We start from the raw sequence: 20,231 nt of genomic DNA on the forward strand, positions 1-20,231 counted from the left end.
GATGGCAGCTCAGGTTGTTGCTGGGTTACCCTTCCCTTGTGCTTATGCTGGTGGGCAAGGCCTGGCAGTCCGTTCATTGCTCTTGCATGTCTGTGTCTGCTGTTTCCTAGGGAAGGATCAGGTTTGTAGAAATCTGTAGGGTCATTTCTCGGAGTTTTACCTTTGCTGCGTGCTATGGACTGGGTGCTGTGCTCTGGTGTTTGCCAAATTGTGCTGCCAGTGATGGGAAGAAATGTTTTGCAGCTACGGTGGAAGCTTATTGACTCTTCTGGCTGCCATGATATCAATTATATATGTTTTAAGATCAAATCCTTCTGGGAGGAGAAGGGATTTGGGTCCCTCTGCCTGAGGAGAAGGTTAACAGGTTGGAAAGGAGCCTCCAGAAGCATATCTTGGGTCTTGAGTTTGAGTACGTTGAAAGTGGGATTACGGATGTCAGAGCAGGTGTTTTGGTTGTATGAATTTGTTATGGAGCTGGGAAATCCTGTGGAGGGGCTGAGCAATCCCTCCCTGTCATGGGGGTGGATATGGGAGGAACTTCTTGATAATGTTTGATATTAATCACTGGTTGCAGACATGCCTTTGTGTAAATTATGTCTGGGACCACAGTGGCTAAGAAACTCCTGAAATCATAGACCAGAGCTAAAAAAAAAAAAATACTTCTCAAAAGCTCAAATCTGCAGACCAATTTCCTAGGGCTGCCCATGTTTCCAGCCACCATCTCCTCACATTGTTTTACTAATAATCAAAACAGAAATGCTTATAATGCAGAAGGGTTGAAATATGACATATTTTTAGCTGGTAACTGTTTTCTTTCCTTCCCCAAATTGTAATAGGAGCATGGAAGAATTCAATAGAAGAATGGACAGCAGAAGACTGGAACGAAGATGTAAGTGTCCCTTCCTAGATAGACAGCATTCATTATTTACCTTTTTCAGTCTTTACGTTGTTTTCAAAACCTCAGTGCTCTAATTCTTTCTTGTAGTTATGCAGTGATGTTTCTTGCTGTAATTCCCATTTAAGAGCATATATTTAGAAAAGCTTAATTTTAAATCAAATTGAGTCAAGAAATATCTTTATTTTGCTGGGTGGCCTATATATGGATAATAAAATGTTTTGTCCCAAATTAAATATTAGCAAATTATAGTTCTTTACTGCTTAATTTTGATGGGTGGTATCTGCATACCTCCTCCAATATTATGTAGGGATGTCAAGCCATATTATCACAAGATCACAAGATTTTATGTTGAAGTGCTGAAGCTTACTATCAACTTTAGACCCATCATTGATGCTTTTTGCTTGAAATGTGCATAATTGTTCCAATTGGTCCTCTTCATATTCAGAATATTAAAAGAAGAGCTAGTAGTGTGCTGAAGATGATACTTAATTGCTTCATTCCTGTTGCTTCATCATGATGTGTTGTCTAAAGTACTGGAACAATCTTTTTTCTTTATCAGGCAAGAGACGTCTGCAAAATATTTGACATTTATTGTTTGTTTGTGATTTAAGTTTTCAGTATCATAATAAAGATTAAGCAGTTCAGAAAACAAATGAGATAGCAAGAAATAGGGAGAGAAAACCTTAGTGTTTAAGAGGTTTTTCATTTTTATAGAAACATCTATCATCTCAAGATTATTTTTTGAAGAGTAAACTTGTTTCAGAAGCCATCCCTTTTGCTTCCTGTAGGAAGTTATCCGGTGTTATCCTCAGAGATGTGTTAACAGGTCACGTAACAGATACAAAACTGTCCTTACCCAATAAGGAGGCCATATCTTTTGAGAAAATTAAAAGAAACTCTAAAATATGACCTAGTCCTAGGTTCTCTGTATTGGTTACCGCCATCAAATGCTGCTTTTTTGTTTGTTTCTATAAAGCCGTCCTCTATTTCTGCAGTAGATGCTAGTGGAAGGCTAAGGACAATGAAAATGTCTGGCCTTGTTTCTCTACTCTGTTTAGGACTGGTACGATCTCTATCCTGTTGTTAATTTTCATTAATTATGGAAAGCTGGAAGAATCCCTGTAACCTAGGAGAAAGTTATTCATGTGTTGATGCTCAGAAAGAATGAAATGGAAAACTGCAGGCAAATTAGTCCAGAATGTGCCTGGAGAAAAATAAAGGGAAATTTGATTAATCTGAGTCAAAAAAAAAAAAAAGAATAAAGGGAAGTACAGAATACAGTTTGTGCAATTCAGTGTTGCTTTATGGAAAATAAGTCCAAATAACTTTTAATTTACTTAAAGACCAAGATTATATTTAAGTGTGAAGATAAAGTATGTCCTTGCAAGAGATTTCATTTTATATCTTTTGTTGTCTTTTAAAAATAATTTCATGATACCAAAAACCACACTAAGTAGATTGTGATCTTTCTTGTAAATTTTGGCAAATAGCCTTTTGCAGGAGGATCCTTACTGAACGTGGGTACTTCTGAGAGGGCTACAAAGCAATCCATTCCTAGGCCAGATGCAATCTAGTGTCTTTATCAATGTTTTGGAAGTAAAAAATAAAATCACTGCTGAATAAAATGTTTGGGAAACCAAAAAATTATTGGGTAATAAAAGTAAACTAGTCATGCAGAGAAATCTTGATCACTGCTAGATATGACTTGTTCAGATGAAAAATGTTTTAATATAGCCAAATGCTACCCCTCAGCCTTTTTTTTCCTTACATAGGAATAAAGAATGCAAGGCGTATCTCCAGAACAAGGGACTGGTTTCTGGAAAGCAGCAACTGAAAATATTTTAGTGTTTTTTAATGCATGATGCAAAAAGAGCAGCTCAGCAGCTCATAACTTTTTGACTGGGGGAAATAGTTGAAAAGTATTAACTGATAGAAGAGGTGCTAGAGTGAGATTTTCAATTTCTTTGGCATAGTTTACTGAATCTGAAAAGGGTTACTTGATTAGCATATGTGTTCAGTTCCTAATCTAGCAGAAAGGCATAATATGATCCTGTGTCTGGAAAATGGAGCCACGCATTTAAATGTGCAATTAAACAAGTCTAGCAGTGTGAGTAATGATTGAAACGATCAAGGAAGCTGATGTATATGCTGTCTGCTGATAAAGACCAGGTGCTTTTCTGAAGAATACTTTTGTTTAAATTTTTGTTCTTTAGTCATATATATTGCAAGGTCAGTATTTGAACAGGCGAGTGAAATTTAATGTTGCTTGATCTGAGTAGAATTAGATCTTTGTGATCTGATAGTCCTGGCTGGTATTTATCTTTGATGAAGTAATGAGTACAGTAGGTTGTCAGCGTGATGTTTAATAGGGTGGAAACTATTTGCAGTGAAAATAGGAGGCTGTATTTTTTTGAAGGGACATTTAGAACACGGACAGTGAAGGACCAGACAAATTTTGAGGTACCGTAAATGCTCAAATATATTTTCCTGTTCCTTTTCATATTAACTAGCCATAGGAGAAGCTAACTAGTTGTTAAATGTGTTATCTGCTTGGTGATTGTAAAACAATTTCATAATAGGAACAAGGACTGAAAAGCACAGGCATTTATTTTACTGCAGATGGAGGAAATATCCCTGTGAAGCTGCCACATGCAAATGGTTCGTGATTGTTCATTTGTTTCCTGGGGAATTGACAGTGCCTCAGTGAAACATTTGCGAACATGGTATATGGTGAGAATAAATGACTTTGTCAAAAGACAGTAATGCTACCTATAAGAAATACTGAATACATCTGTGTAACCAAATAAACCTGTTAGCTGCTGCACAAAGTATGTGTTTGGATAAATGCCATTATTCCCCAGACTTCAGAATTAGTTGCTTGATTTAAGTTTGTGGCAGTTTGCTGGGACAGGGTGCAAGTGTAAATTTAAATGTAGCAGAACTGGTAGCTGAAGACTTGGGAGTTATTTTGCATGCTGGTTTACTTGAGGAGACTGTTTCCTCTCGCATACTTTGAGCATACTTTTAGGCTGTCACAAACATCCTTGGGCTCCTTGATTTGCTTAGTTTTCAGGATTCATCAGTGGTTTTGCCACAGTTGGTCTTTCCCTGTGTTGTGTGGGCAAAAGAAACTGTTGACATTACAAATAACTTAATATTTAACCAAGGGATTGCAGATCAGAGCTGTTGCTCTGCTATTAGTTGACCTCCTTATGCTGTATAATGCAGGAATCTCATAATGCTACAAAAAGTACAGTACAAGGTGTTCTAAAATAACACATGTAGTTGAGAAAGGGCTGAACAGTAAAGGAAGAGGCTTTTTGATCACATAATGAGTTGATTCCTTGTAAGCTTTGATCAGTCCATCGAGTTGCAGGCTTGCAGTGTGATGCACAGGACAGAGCTGAGAAAAGTTCCAAAAAGATGGGATTAAAATACTTTGTCTTGGCAGCGATGGAAGGGAGGGAAATGGAGGAACTGTGGTGAGTTTCAGTTTTTCATGACCCACTGTGGTGTGAGTAAGAGAGTTGTAGCAGTGTATGAGGAAAAAAAATGAACTTTGCCTCTGAGTGGGAGCTATCACTTCCCACTCAGCTCCAGACAGCTTAAATCAGCAGCGATTCACAGCAGCCCAGTCAGTTGAACACATGCATGCATGGATGGATGTGTGTGTTCAGCAGAGCTGCCCATGGGATGGCAGGTGAAATTGGCTGGTATCCGTGATGTGCTTTTAAACTGGGCCACTAGCAGCGTATGCAATTAAAAAGGCGTAATTTCCTGCAAGAGCTATAGTCAGATGTCCCCTTCTAAAAGGATCCTTTGTAACTGTTCGAGTAAAGAATAACCAAGCTATTCAGAATGCAAAGTTACACCATAGTAGTTAAATTTCCAGAAAATCACCCTTAACTAGGGGTGGTGCCCCGCTAGACCTTCTCTTCACAAACAGAGAAGGACTGGTGGAGGATGTGATTGTTGGGAGCTGTCTTGGGCAGAGTGACCACGAAATGGTGGAGTTCTCTATTCTTGGCGAGGCCAGGAAGGGGACCAGTAAAACCGCTGTATCGGACTTCCGGAGGGCTGACTTTGAGCTGCTCAGGACACTAGTTGGTGGAGTCCCTTGGGAGGCGGTTCTGAAGGGCAGAGGGGTCCAGGAAGGCTGGGCGCTCTTCAAGAGGGAAATCTTAATGGCACAGGAGCGGTCTGTTCCCATGTGCCCAAAGACGAGCTGGCGGGGAAGAAGACCAGCCTGGCTCAACAGAGAATTGTGGCTTGAGCTTAGGAGAAAAAAGAGGGTTTATAAGCTTTGGAAAAGTGGGCAGGCCACTAGGGAGGACTATAAGGATGTAGCGAGGCTGTGCAGGGACAAAATTAGGAAGGTCAAAGCTCATCTGGAGCTCAATCTGGCTACTGCCGTTAAAGATAACAAAAAGCGTTTCTATAAATACATCAACACAAAAAGGAGGACTAAGGAGAATCTCCATCCTTTACTGGATGCGGGGGGAAACTTAGTTACAAAAGATGAGGAAAAGGCGGAGGTGCTCAATGCCTTCTTTGCCTCAGTCTTTAGCGGCAATACCTGTTGTTCTCTGGATACCCAGTACCCTGAGCTGGTGGAAGGGGATGGGGAGCAGGATGTGGCCCTCACTATCCAGGAAGAACTGGTTGGTGACCTGCTACGGCACTTGGATGTGCACAAATCAATGGGGCCGGATGGGATCCACCCAAGGGTACTGAGAGAACTGGCAGAGGAGCTGGCCAAGCCACTGTCCATCATTTATCAGCAGTCCTGGCTATCGGGGGAGGTCCCAGTTGACTGGCGGCTAGCAAACGTGATGCCCATCTACAAGAAGGGCCGGAGGGCAGACCCGGGCAACTACAGGCCTGTCAGTTTGACCTCAGTGCCAGGGAAGCTCATGGAGCAGATCCTCTTGAGAGTCATCATGCAGCACTTGCAGGGCAAGCAGGCGATCAGGCCCAGTCAGCATGGGTTTATGAAAGGCAGATCCTGCTTGACGAACCTGATCTCCTTCTATGACAAAGTGACGCGCTGGGTGGATGAGGGAAAGGCTGTGGATGTGGTCTACCTTGACTTCAGCAAGGCTTTTGACACCGTCTCCCACAGCATTCTCCTCAAGAAACTGGCTGCTCTTGACTTGGACTGGCGCACGCTCCGTTGGGTTAGAAACTGGCTGGATAGCTGGGCCCAAAGAGTTGTGGTGAATGGAGTCAAGTCCAGTTGGAGGCCAGTCAGTAGTGGCGTTCCCCAGGGCTCAGTGCTGGGGCCGGTCCTCTTTAATATCTTCATCAATGATCTGGACGAGGGCATTGAGTGCACCCTCAGTAAGTTTGCAGATTACACCAAGTTAGGTGCGTGTGTCGATCTGCTCGAGGGTAGGAAAGCTCTGCAGGAGGATCTGGATAGGCTGCACCGATGGGCTGAGGCCAACTGTATGAAGTTTAACAAGGCCAAGTGCCGGGTCCTGCACCTGGGGCGCAATAACCCCAAGCAGAGCTACAGGCTGGGAGATGAGTGGTTGGAAAGCTGCCAGGCAGAGAAGGACCTGGGAGTATTGGTGGATAGTTGGCTGAACATGAGCCAGCAGTGTGCTCAGGTGGCCAAGAAGGCCAACGGCATCCTGGCTTGTATCAGGAACAGTGTGACCAGCAGGGCTAGGGAGGTGATCGTCCCCCTGTACTCGGCTCTGGTGAGGCCGCACCTCGAGTACTGTGTTCAGTTTTGGGCCCCTCGCTACAAGAAGGACATCGAGGTGCTTGAGCGGGTCCAGAGAAGGGCGACGAAGCTGGTGAGGGGCCTGGAGAACAAGTCCTACGAGGAGCGGCTGAGGGAGCTGGGCTTGTTCAGCCTGGAGAAGGGGAGGCTCAGGGGCGACCTTATTGCTCTTTACAGATACCTTAAAGGAGGCTGTAGCGAGGTGGGGGTTGGTCTGTTCTCCCACGTGCCTGGTGACAGGACGAGGGGGAATGGGCTAAAGTTGAGCCAGGGGAGTTTTAGGTTAGATGTTAGGAAGAACTTCTTTACCGAAAGGGTTTTTAGACATTGGAACAGGCTGCCCAGGGAAGTGGTGGAGTCACCATCCCTGGAAGTCTTTAAAAGACGTTTAGATGTACAGCTTAGGGATATGTTTTAGTGGGGACTGTTAGTGTTAGGTCAGAGGTTGGACTCGATGATCTTGAGGTCTCTTCCAACCTAGAAATTCTGTGATTCTGTGATTCTGTGAATTTAAAATATTACCATTATATGTGTATTTTTTATCTTGTTGAACCCAACCTGTATTGGCTTAAAACCTATTTTGGTTATAAGTATTCCTGTCAACAGAAGCGAATTAGCCCTACAAAGTTGTAGTGTGTAGCTATTTTTAAAAAGAAAGCTATAAAAAATAATCACCCCCTTTGCCCTCCCCACTCCCTAAACCAACCAGCCAGCCCTCCTCCCCTTTTCCTCCTATGTGTGCAGCTATCTATTGTAACAGAATGGTGTAAACACTACAGGCTTCTGCTGTGGATGGACTAACTGGTTGTACTAGTGCAAACATCTACATGCCTCTTCCTTTATTATTGTTTTCAAACTCATGCTTGCAGAGCAAAGAGTTTAAGATGTTATTGCTATCCCTAGCAAAAATGCCAAGAAGGAACCTTGAATGCTAGTTCCTGGTATACACCTGGGTGCAAACCTGCCTCTGCTGGTGGGGTGAGCTGACATGTAAAACAAAGGGATAGGTGAAGTGAGTAAAGGGGAACAGTGCAGTGCCTTAGACTTCTGCAGGGGGATTTATTGCTCTATGGCATCCTAAATTGTGTCCACAAAAGTTATCTTTATGCTGATAATATACTGCCACATTAAGTAGTTTCTACTGGAATATTTTTCAGTTATTATTGCCCAAACTAGAGTAGGTACCATGGTATATCATTCTGTGTGTTCAGTAGATCAAATTTCCTAACACTAATTAAATCGGTACTTGATTCTGTGGTAAAGACTTTGCTGAAGTTTCACTATGTTTTTTTTTTTGGCTTTTTAAGCACAGCTGCAGCATAACCGGTTGTAGAAGTAGTTTGGCATTTACTTTTATCTGGCAGTACATGACCAGGATGGAACTTCTTCAGATATTGCAGCAGTGAGGTGCAAGAACATATGTATGATTATTTTTTTCTTTTTCAGCTTTCTGAAACAAAAGTCTTTACTGCTTCCTCTGTTCCAGCTGAGAATCATGTGACTCCTGGGCAAAGGTAAGCTCTTCCCCATTTCTCCTATATCTTAAAAAGCTTCTGCTACTGAAGCAATGTTATCTTGCACATATTAAAGCAGATGTTGGATGATATTGGTCTGTTCACCCATGTTGTCTGTGATGTTGGATGTTGGTCTATTCTCCCATGTGCCTGGTGACAGGATGAGGGGGAATGGGCTAAAGTTGCGCCAGGGGTGTTTTAGGTTGGATGTTAGGAAGAACTTCTTTACCGAGAGGGTTGTTAGGCATTGGAATGGGCTGCCCAGGGAAGTGGTTGAGTCACCATCCCTGGAGGTCTTTAAAAGATGTTTAGATGTAGAGCTTAGTGATACGGTTTAGTGGAGAACTTGTTAGTGTTAGGTCAGAGGTTGGACTCGATGATCTTGAGGTCTCTTCCAACCTAGACAATTCTGTGATTCTATGAAACATGAGGATGGCCCTGGTCAGAGATTGGCTTTTACAGTTTTGAAAGCAGCTTAACCTTGCTTGCAAATAGTTGGTTCTGTGGGTTCCTGTATTACTTATAATCCTGGTTTTGGTCTATGGATGTGTAGCCAAACTTACCAAATCCATGACGATAATACTGAGAACTAGGATAATACTGAGAACTGAGAATAATACTGAGAACTTACCTTAAACTAGGTAAGATGGAGGATGGGGCTGAAACAAGGCTTGTTGGAGCTGTGCCAGGGGGAACAATGGCAAGGCCGGGAGAGAAGGCAATGGCCCAGCTGAAGTGCATCTACAACAATGCACGCAGCATGGGTAACAAACAGGAGGAGCTGGAAGCCATCGTGCAGCAGGCAGGCTACGACTTGGTTGCCATCACGGAGACGTGGTGGGACCAGTCTCATGACTGGAGTGCTGCAATGCCTGGCTATAAGCTCTTCAGAAGGGACAGGCAGCACAGAAGGGGTGGTGGTATGGCTCTCTATATTAGAGAATCTTTTGATGTTGTGGAACTCGAGGCTGGGAATGACAAGGTCGAGTCCCTTTGGGTTAGGATCGGCAGGAAGGCCAACAAGGCTAGCATCCTGGTCGGGGGTCTGTTATAGACCGCCGAACCAGGATGAGGAGACGGATGAGGAGTTCTACAGGCAGCTGACAGAAGTTGCGAAATTGTCAGCTCTTGTTCTCGTGGGGGACTTCAACTTCCCTGACATATTCTGGAAGCACAACACAGCCCAGAGAAAGCAGTCTAGGAGGTTTCTGGAGAGCATGGAAGATAGCTTCCTGACGCAGCTGGTTAGTGAGCCTACCAGGGGTGGCACCCCGCTAGACCTTCTCTTCACAAACAGAGAAGGACTGGTGGAGGATGTGATTGTTGGGAGCTGTCTTGGGCAGAGTGACCACGAAATGGTGGAGTTCTCTATTCTTGGCGAGGCCAGGAAGGGGACCAGTAAAACCGCTGTATCGGACTTCCGGAGGGCTGACTTTGAGCTGCTCAGGACACTGGTTGGTGGAGTCCCTTGGGAGGCGGTTCTGAAGGGCAGAGGAGTCCAGGAAGGCTGGGCGCTCTTCAAGAGGGAAATCTTAATGGCGCAGGAATGGTCTGTCCCCGTGTGCCCAAAGACGAGCTGGCATGGAAGAAGACCAGCCTGGCTCAACAAAGATTTGCAGCTTGAGCTTAGGAGAAAAAAGAGGGTTTATAATCTTTGGAAAAAAGAGCGGGCCACTGAGGAGGACTATAAGGATGTAGCGAGGCTGTCCAGGGACAAAATTAGGAAGGCCAAAGCTCATCTTCATCTCAATCTGGCTACTGCCGTTAAAGACAACAAAAAATCTTTTTACAAATACATCAACACAAAAAGGAGGACTAAGGAGAATCTCCATCCTGTACTGGTGTAGTGGTTTTACTCAGGTGGGCAGCCGAGCTCCACCACAACCGCTCTCTCACTCCCCCTCTCCTCAAAGAGGAAGGGGGACGAAATGCAACACAGAGAACTCAAGGTTTGAGATGAAAAAGGTTTAATTAAAGGGAAAGGGAATGGGGAGGAAAAAACAGAGACAAAAGAAGCAATCAGTCCGTGCGGAAGCACAGAGAGAGAAAAAATTATTCTCTACTTCCCATCAGCGAGCGGTGTTCGGCCACGTCCTGGGAAGCAGGGCCTCAAACGCGTAGTGGTTGTTCAGGAGGAACAGCCCCCTCCCCCACGAGAGCCCCCCCCCTTTTATTGCTGAGTGTGACATCAGGTGTTATGGAATATCCCTTTGGTTGGTTTAGGTCAGCTGCCCCAGCAATGTCCCCTCCCCATCACTTGCCCACCCCCAGCCTGCTGGCTCTTGGGGGCTTGGAAGGAGTCCTGATGCTGTGCCAGCACTACGCAGCAATAGACACAACACTGGAGTGATATCAGTGCTGTTCCAGCTACGAGTGCAGAGTACAGCACTGTGCGGACTGCTGCAGGGAAATGGTGACTCCAGCTCAGACAGACCCAATACAACTTCCACCCCTTATTCCATAACATTTGTGTCACAATCAGGTACAGTTTAGTATATAGATGTTCTCATCACCATTGTTTTCTGTCCACTGAACATTTTTATGTCTGTACTTCTCTTTATTCTATAGGTCTTTTCCCAAAATGCTCATAAAAACTGTTGATGGCTTCAGCTTCATCTGTCAAAGTGGTCATTCAGCGCAGGCGAAGTTGGTTTTCTTGACACCAGCACCAGCTTAGCTCACATCACTGTTGCACTTGCCCGGTTCCTTGCAAAGTTGACCTGTCATTGGTTCTGCAGTGTCCTCCTACAACACATAACTTGGATGACAGATTAATTTTCTCCCAGTGTTAAATCTCCTTGAGGCACACACTTGATATCCCCATCTTTCTGCATTACCCACCGGGTATACCCTGGTCCTTGGGCAAAGACAATCCCACGAGTGGGTTTGCCTTTTCCCATGGCAGGGGCAACCCACACCGCCTTCCCCATCCACTTCCCCACATGCACTACAGGGACTTTAGCTTCTTTCACCGCGTGTAGGGGTTTTGTTTCAGCAGGACCAGCACGGCTGTCAGACCCCCTATTGTTAACTAGCCAAGTGGCTTCTGGTAGACTTATGTCCCATTGTTTCCATGTCCCAGCACCCAATGCTCGCAGCATAGTTTTTAACAGTCCATTGTACCTCTCAACCTTCCCAGAGGCTTGTGGGTGATAAGGGATGTGATACACCCATTCAATGCCATGTCTCTTGGCCCAGGAAGTGATCAAATTGTTTCGGAAGTGACTCCCATTGTCGGACTCAATCCTTTCTGGTGTACCATGTCGCCACAGCACTTGTCTTTCCAGGCCCAAGATAGTGTTTCGGGCCGTGGCATGGTTTACAGGGTATGTTTCCAGCCACCCAGTAGTTGCTTCTACCATGGTGAGTATGTAACGTTTACCTTGGCGGGTTTGTGGGAGTGGTCCGATGTAGTCAATCTGCCAGGCCTCACCATATCGAAATCCAAGCCATCTCCCCCTGTTCCAGGGAGACTTTACCCTCATGGCTCGTTTGATTGCAGCACAGGTCTCACACTGATGGATAACCTGTGTGATGGCCTCAATGGTCAGGTCCACCCCTCGATCACGAGCCCATCTGTATGTGGCATCCCTCCCCAGATGTCCTGATGTTTCATGGGCCCATCGAGCTACAAACAGCTCACCCTTACGTCACCAGTCCAGGTCCACCTGAGCTATTTCAATTTTTGAAGCTCGATCTACTTCTTCGTTGTTCTGATGTTCTTCGGTAGCACGATTCTTAGGCATATGGGCATCTACATGACGTACCTTTACAGCCAGGTTTTCTACCCGGGCAGCAATATCTTGCCACAGGGTAGCAGCCCAGATAGGTTTACCTCTGTGCTGCCAGTTGTTCTGTTTCCATTGTCGCAGCCACCCCCACAGCGCATTTGCCACCATCCATGAGTCAGTGTAGAGATACAGTACCGGCCACTTTTCTCTTTCAGCAATTTCTAGGGCCAGTTGTATAGCTTTCACTTCTGCATACTGACTCGACTCACCTTCCCCTTCCATGGCCTCCACAACTTGTCGTGTGGGACTCCACACAGCAGCTTTCCACTTCCGATGGCTCCCTACCACACGGCAGGATCTGTCAGTAAACAACACATACTGCTTTCTGTCTTCTGGCAACTCATTGTATGGCGGTGCCTCTTCAGCACGAGTTACTTCTTCTGTTGGTGCTCTGAAATCCCTGCCCTCTGGCCAGTCCATAATCTCTTCCAGGATTCCCGGGCGGTTTGGTTTCCCCATTCGAGCCCGCTGTGTAATTAACGCTACCCATTTACTCCACGTAGCATCGGTTGCATGATGTGTAGTGGGGATTTTCTCTTTGAACATCCAATGTAACACAGGTAGCCGTGGGGCCAAGAGAAGTTGTGCTTCTGTACCAACAACTTCTGAAGCGGCTCGAATCCCCTCATATGCTGTTAATATTTCCTTTTCAGTTGGGGTGTAATTGGCTTCTGATCCTCAATAGCCCCAGCTCCAGAACCCCAGAGGTCAGCCTCGAGTTTCTCCTGGGGTCTTCTGCCAGAGGCTCCAGGTGAGCCCATGCTCCCCAGCTGCAGTGTACAGTATGTTTTGCACAGCTGGTCCAGTACGGACAGGCCCAAGGGCTACTGCACGAGCTATTTCTTGTTTGAGTTGTTCAAAGGCCTGTTGTTGCTCGGGGCCCCAATCGAAAGAGTTTCTCTTTTCAGTCACTCGATATAGAGGACTCACAAGCTGACTATAGCCTGGCACATGCATTCTCCAGAATCCCACAAGACCTAGGAAAGCTTGCGTTTCTTTTTTGCTAGTTGGCGGAGACATAACTGTTATTTTGTTGATCACATCCGTCGGAATGTGGCGACGTCCATCCTGCCATTTTACCCCCAAGAACTGGATTTCCTGTGCAGGTCCCTTGACCTTATTCTGTTTAATGGCAAAGCCAGCTTTCAGTAGAATTTGAATTATTTTCTTCCCTTTCCCAAAAACTTCTTCTGCTGTGTTACCCCATACGATGATATCATCGATGTACTGCAGGTGTTCAGGAGCGTTCCCCTGTTCCAGTGTCGTCTGGATCAGTCCATGGCAGATGGTAGGTGTCGTGGTTTAACCCGGCCGGCAGCTAAACACCACGCAGCCGTTCGCTCACCCTCCCCCCTCCCTCTCTGGGACGGGGGAGAGAAATGGAAAGTGAAGCCCGTGAGTTGAGATAAAGACAGTTTAATAAGACAGGAAAATAATAATAATAATAATAATAATAATAATAATAATAATAATAATAATAATAATAATAATACTACAATGGTGATAATAGTACTACTACTAATAATATGTACAAACAAGTGATGCACAATGTAATTGCTCACTACCCGCTGACCGATGCCCAGCCTAACCCCGAGCAGTCCGGCCCCCTCCCCCCGGCTAGCCACCCCTATATATTGTTTAGCATGACGTCAGATGGTATGGAATACCCCTTTGGCTAGTTTGGGTCACCTGTCCTGGGTCTGTCCCCTCCCAGCTCTTACTGCACCCCCAGCCTGCCTGTTGGCAGGACAGAGCAAAAGGCTGAGATGTCCTTGGCTTGGTATAATCACTGCTCTGCAACAATTAAAACATCGGGGTGTTATCAGCACTCTTCTCATCCTAAGCCAAAACACAGCATTCCACCAGCTACTAGGAAGAAAATTAATTCTGTTCTAACTGAAACCAGGACAGTAGGGCTGTGTTTCCACCCCTGGGGCAGTCGATTCCAAGTATACTGAATGCCCCTCCATGTGAAAGCAAATTGTGGCCTGCATGCTGCTGCTAGAGGGATAGAGAAAAATGCATTAGCAATATCGATTGTAGCATACCACTTGGCTGCCTTTGACTCTAGTTCGTACTGGAGTTCTAGCATGTCTGGCACTGCTGCACTTAGTGGTGGTGTGACTTCATTCAGGCCCCGATAGTCCACTGTTAGCCTCCACTCGCCATTGGACTTTCGCACTGGCCATATAGGTCTGTTAAAAGGCGAATGAGTCTTGCTGATCACTCCTTGGCTCTCCAGATGGTGAACTAACTCATGGATAGGAATCAGGGAGTCTCGGTTGGTGCGATATTGCCGCCGGTGCACAGTTGTAGTCGCAATTGGCACTTGCTGTTCTTCAATCCTCAGCAATCCTACAGCAGAAGGGTCTTGTGAGAGACCAGGCAGGGTAGACAGCTGCTTAATCTTCTCTGTGCTCAAGGCAGCTATGCCAAAAGCCCACCGGTACCCTTTTGGATCCTTGAAGTACCCTTTCCTGAGGTAGTCTATGCCGAGGATGCACGGAGCCTCTGGGCCAGTCACGATGGGGTGCTTTTGCCACTCATTCCCAGTTAGACTCACTTCAGCTTCCAATACGGTTAGCTCTTGGGATCCCCCCGTCACTCCAGAGATAGAGATGGGTTCTGCCCCTTGGTGGCCTGACGGCATTAGGGTACACTGTGCGCCTGTGTCCACTAAAGCTTTTTGCGGTTCCGGTGTGCCAGGCCATCGAATCCACACAGTCCAGTAAATCCGGTTGTCCCTCTCCTCTACCTGGCCAGAGGCAGGGCCCCACTAGTCCTGATTGGAGTATCTATCAATTAATTCTTCCAAATGTGAAGCAGAAGTCTCTTCGTCAGGGTCAGGAGTAATACTATTCCTTCTACTGCCTCTGGGGGACTGTTCAACAGAAACTGGGGCAGCAATCCTCCTAGGGGCCCTCTTTGTTGCTGCTGTATCTTTCCGTAGCTCACGTACCCGAGCAGCTAGGGCCGAGGTCGGTTCACCGTCCCACTTCCTCATATCTTCCCCGTGGTCACGTAAATAAAACCACAAGGTACCTCGCGGTGTGCGTCCCGGATTCTCCCTTGTTTGAGCCAGAGACTGCTGGCGCTTGATGGCCAAAAGATTTTTCCGTCTAGGTGAGGACGAAGCTATGTGTTCATCTAACCGTTGGGACAGTCTCTCCACAGCTGAAATGCAGCCCCGTACTGGGGCAGAGAGATTTTCTTTATATTTATGAAGTTGATTGGACACGTTGTCCACAGTTGGCCCCATCCCCTCCTCCCAACCCATGACTGCCAGTGTGCTGGCATGTGTTGGGGGTGCAGCCTGTACAAACTTCCGCCACATGGACGCTGTGCATTGGACTTCATCGGGGTCTTTAGGTGCCTGGGCGTTGTTTAAATCACTATAAAGCATCTCCAGCACAGCTAATTCCCGCAGCTGCTGGAGGCCCTTATCTATAGTGGTCCATTTGCTTACCTGGTAGACAATATCCTCTTTGTGGGGATACCTTTCTTTCACAGCTGTTAGGATTCGCCTCCAGAGGCTGATAACTTGTGCCTCTCTTCCAATTACTCTATCAATGAGCCTTTCTCTAGAAAGGGATCCCAGCTGCTTGGCTTCATTGCCTTCTAGCTGTTGGGTATTGGCCCCACTATCCCAGCATCGAAGCAGCCAAGTGAGGATGTGCTCACCTGGATGGCGACTGAAGTCTTTTCGTATTTCTCGCAGCTCACTCAAGGATAGAGACCGAGTAGTTTCTGATTCATCTATGATTTCAGTCTCTTCTTCGTGATGTTGCCGTGATAACGCTGCTTTAGAGCCGCTTGCCTTTTCCTCTTCTCCCTCATCTGTAGGAGGAGCTTCTTCCCTTACTAAACGACCTGATCTCCGTTTCCACTGTTTTGTCTTTACTATAGGGGCGACTGATACCATAGATGGTCGGTCCTCTGGGGTGGTCACAATGTGTGCTGTCTCATCATCAAATTCAAGAACCTCCCTATCCCCTTGAGGGTGCTGGGCAATGTTAATTGACATCTGATAGGCGTAAGCCAGACCCCAGCAGAGCGCAGCAAGCTGGTGGAGTTCTCTAGTATTGCCAGGGTCAGGGCATACATCTTTCAAACATTGTACCAGTTTTCTTGGATTTTGTACTTGTTCAGGGGTGAAATTTAGAACCATTGGAGGAGAAAACCGTGATAGGTACCTGCCCAAATCCCCCCACACACCTTGCCACCCACAACTTTGTCTGGGGACAGGTCCTTGGATAATATTCTTAATAAATTGCTTTACCTTGGGGAAGAAGACAAACACTAGACCTAGTAATAGGAGGATAATATCTGACCAGGGGTATCCAAGATACTGAAAGGCTGCTGTAATTAGCCCACAGGGAGAAAAGTAGAAGGCACCACACCCGATATTATTCACTGATTGACTGCTGGGGGCAAAAAAGAAGGCGCTGTAATTCTTAATATTTTCAATAAGATAATCTCCATGAGACCGGGAGGATAACAATGCCGGGCCTGAATACCAAACAAAACTGAAGGCCAGTATGTTACAGCACAACATGATAAAAAAAACAAGCACAGACTTCAACACTTTCTCCGATCGGATGTAAAGGAAAAAAGAAAACAGAGAGTGGGCTACATACAACATATCCACACAGAAAAGTATTACCAGAAAACCGAGCATTATGACTACCAATATGTTAGTTGTAAATCCTTCAATCAATGCTATTGTTATCTCAACCCTCGAGCCCCACGTTGGGCGCCAAAAAGGACTGTGGTGGTTTTACTCAGGTGGGCAGCCGAGCTCCACCACAACCGCTCTCTCACTCCCCCTCTCCTCAAAGAGGAAGGGGGAGAAAATACAACACAGAGAACTCGAGGTTTGAGATGAGAAAGGTTTAATTAAAGGGAAAGGGAATGGGGAGGAAAAAACAGAGACAAAAGAAGCAATCAGTCCGTGCGGAAGCACAGAGAGAGAAAAAATTATTCTCTACTTCCCATCAGCGAGCGGTGTTCGGCCACGTCCTGGGAAGCAGGGCCTCAAACGCGTAGTGGTTGTTCAGGAGGAACAGCCCCCTCCCCCACGAGAGCCCCCCCCTTTTATTGCTGAGTGTGACATCAGGTGTTATGGAATATCCCTTTGGTTGGTTTAGGTCAGCTGCCCCGGCAATGTCCCCTCCCCATCACTTGCCCACCCCCAGCCTGCTGGCTCTTGGGGGCTTGGAAGGAGTCCTGATGCTGTGCCAGCACTACGCAGCAATAGACACAACACTGGAGTGATATCAGTGCTGTTCCAGCTACGAGTGCAGAGTACAGCACTGTGCGGACTGCTGCAGGGAAATGGTGACTCCAGCTCAGACAGACCCAACACAACTGGATGCGGGGGGAAGCTTAGTTACAAAAGATGAGGAAAAGGCTGAGGTGCTCAATGCCTTCTTTGCCTCAGTCTTTAGCAGCAATACCGGTTGTTCTCTGGATACCCAGTACCCTGAGCTGGTGGAAGGGGATGGGGAGTAGAATGTGGCCCTCACTATCCACGAGGAAATGGTTGGTGACGTGGTACGGCACATAGATGTGCGCAAGTTGATGGGGCCGGATGGGATCCACCAAGGGTATTGAGAGAACTGGCAGAGGAGGTGGCCAAGCTGTTTTCCATCATTTATCGGCAGCCCTGGCTATTGTGGGAGGTCCCAGTTGACTGGCGGCTAGCAAACGTGATGCCCATCTACAAGAAGGGCTGGAGGGCAGACCCGGGCAACTACAGGCCTGTCAGTTTGACCTCGGTGCCAGGGAAGCTCATGGAGCAGATCCTCTTGAGAGTCATCACGCAGCACTTGCAGTGCAAGCAGGCGATCAGGCCCAGTCAGCATGGGTTTATGAAAGGCAGATCCTGCTTGACGAACCTGATCTCCTTCTATGACAAAGTGACGCGCTTAGTAGATGAGGAAATGGCTGTGGATGTAGTCTACCTTGACTTCAGCAAGGCTTTTGACACCGTCTCCCACAGCATTCTCCTCAAGAAACTGGCTGCTCTTGGCTTGGACTGGCGCACGCTTCGTTGGGTTAGAAACTGGCTGGATAGCTGGGCCCAAAGAGTTGTGGTGAATGGAGTCAAATCCAGTTGGAGGCCAGTCAGTAGTGGCGTTCCCCAGGGCTTGGTTCTGGGGCTGGTCCTCTTTAATATCTTCATCGAGGGCATTGAGTGCACCCTCAGTAAGTTCGCAGATGACACAAAGTTAGGTACGTGTGTCGACCTGCTCGAGGGTAGGAACGCTTTGCAGGAGGATCTGGATAGGCTGCACCAATGGGCTGAGGCCAACTGTATTAAGTTCAACAAGGCCAAGTGCTGGGTCCTGCACCTGGGGCACAATAACCCCAAGCAGAGCTACAGGCTGGGAGAGGAATGGTTGGAAAGCTGCCTGGTGGAGAAGGACCTGGTTGTATTGGTAGATAGTCGGCTGTATATGAGCCAGTAGTGTGCTCAGGTGGCCAAGAATGCACCTGTTAGTGTCAGGTCAGAGGTTGGACTCGATGATCTTGAGGTCTCTTCCAACCTAGAAATTCTGTGAGTCTGTGAGAAGACTCTTCTGCACAAAGACTAGTTACAGGCAAGAATGAAGATAGCTGGGAAGTTTTGTGCTGTTGAAAAGGAGGCACTTGCTTTGTCAGGGAAACAGAAATCCTGCCCCGAGGAGTGAAAAAGTATTCAGAATGCAGCATTTGTCAAATATGTTAACAGAAAAGTTTGCATTAGCAAGATGCTGAAATTGCTGATAAGCATCGTGATTACTTGCCTTTACTCATGATTGGAAGATCAGAGTGTAAAAAAAACAGCAGTTGCAGCCTTGCTGTGGTTGCCTTCATTTTCACTGAGTGCCTGGCAGGTGGTGGTACAGATCTGTTGCCTGCATTAGTTAACATTTCCTCAGGTCAGAGGAGAGTCAGATACCACGAGATCTGAAAACTAGATGGCCTAATGGTCCCGAATATCCTGGTACAGCTGTATTGCTGAACTCCACATTGCAGCAAAACTTTCCATGTAACATGGTTATAATCCATGTAACATGGTTAAAACCTGGAGGAGTCACGGTGTCAGTTCTTCTGGAACTTATATTCCTTTGCTTCTTAAACATGATATGCTAATACATTCGTTGTTCTGATGTAAATATTCTTCCAGTGGATGCCCCCCAAATTATGTTAGAAAATATTTTAGTTCATCACATTAAGTTTTGGTAATTTTTTACTTGCCAGAAGAAAATTTGGGGCATTAAGAAATCTAGTGATGAAAGCACTGAGAGCAACTCTTCAGCCCAAGCCTGCAGTGTGTTTAGGAAAACTTTTCCAAAAATTCTGGTATCTTATATTGTCTGAATGCTTTATTTTCCTTGCATAAACCTCTGTTAGATATTAACAAGCCATGTTAAGTGTAAGAAAGCATGTTTCTCATTCTGCTTAGGTATTTGTGGTAGTGTAATTTTGGATATGTGGCTGCTGTCCGAGAAACATTTATTTCTGCTGTTCTTAGGACTTCCATGTCACCACATGTTCACTCAATTGCCGTATTTGTGACTTGATTCTTGACTGTCATCAAACCCATCGTGTACAGAGGGTAGATCCCTGCCTGTTTTTAGAGGGATAGTGTGATGTACAATGTGGATAATTGATATATATATATAATGGGCTGGCAGGTAGGATCCACTCAAATGTGACGTATCTTTTATAACTTGTCTTCAGTTACTTGATTATAGTGATCATATAGGTTATTTATGTGATATGTGATGTTACAAAAGTTGATCTTTTCAGACAGAGTGCAAAGATAATTTCGATTGTAATTGTAGTGGAATGTGTCAGCTAGCAGGATTTTTCTTCCTCTATTCTTCCTCTTTGTGTGTAGAGTTTTTGTGGCAGACAAGCAATATTCTTAAAAGCTATTGATCAGTATTAGTTCTATTGCTGGTGTGGCAGCTTTATGTAATATTGTTACTGCTTTCTTCAGTTTCAGCACAGCCAAATCATCATGTTTATTCTAGCCAAACTTTACTTTTCTTACAGTATTAATTTGGTAACATTGCTTCAGAAGCCTGTGACTTCCACTCAAGAGACAGAAGGCAACTCATTTGAGACTCCCCAGCAGCAGACCTTTGGCCAAGCCCTAGTCTTCACAAATTCTCAGCACAGCACCCAGATGGCATCAGGAACTGGCAGTTCCAGTGCTGTAAATTCCTATTCTCCTCAGAATCTGGTAAAATTATCTTATTCTTTGAGTGTTCTTCATGAAGAAATACTTCAGGTTAAGCAGCTTT

At 45.9% G+C, this 20,231-nt stretch overlaps 1 protein-coding gene across 5 annotated transcripts in view; it reads left to right on the forward strand.

Moving 5' to 3' along the window:
* Positions 1-20,231, forward strand: part of LOC311220826 (ubiquitin-associated protein 2-like) — a 114,500-nt gene that overhangs the window by 66,683 nt on the left and 27,586 nt on the right. For all 5 annotated transcript variants that reach the window (XM_084304455.1, XM_084304456.1, XM_084304452.1 and 2 more), the window contains exons 9-11: positions 837-889; positions 8,076-8,143; positions 19,981-20,170. In XM_084304455.1, coding sequence (XP_084160581.1) covers positions 837-889; positions 8,076-8,143; positions 19,981-20,170 — 311 coding nt within the window. The remainder of the gene's footprint in view (positions 1-836; positions 890-8,075; positions 8,144-19,980; positions 20,171-20,231) is intronic.

Source organism: Netta rufina, assembly GCF_964035555.1.
Source record: "Netta rufina genome assembly, chromosome: W".
In the NCBI taxonomy this organism is placed as follows: Eukaryota; Metazoa; Chordata; class Aves; order Anseriformes; family Anatidae; genus Netta; species Netta rufina.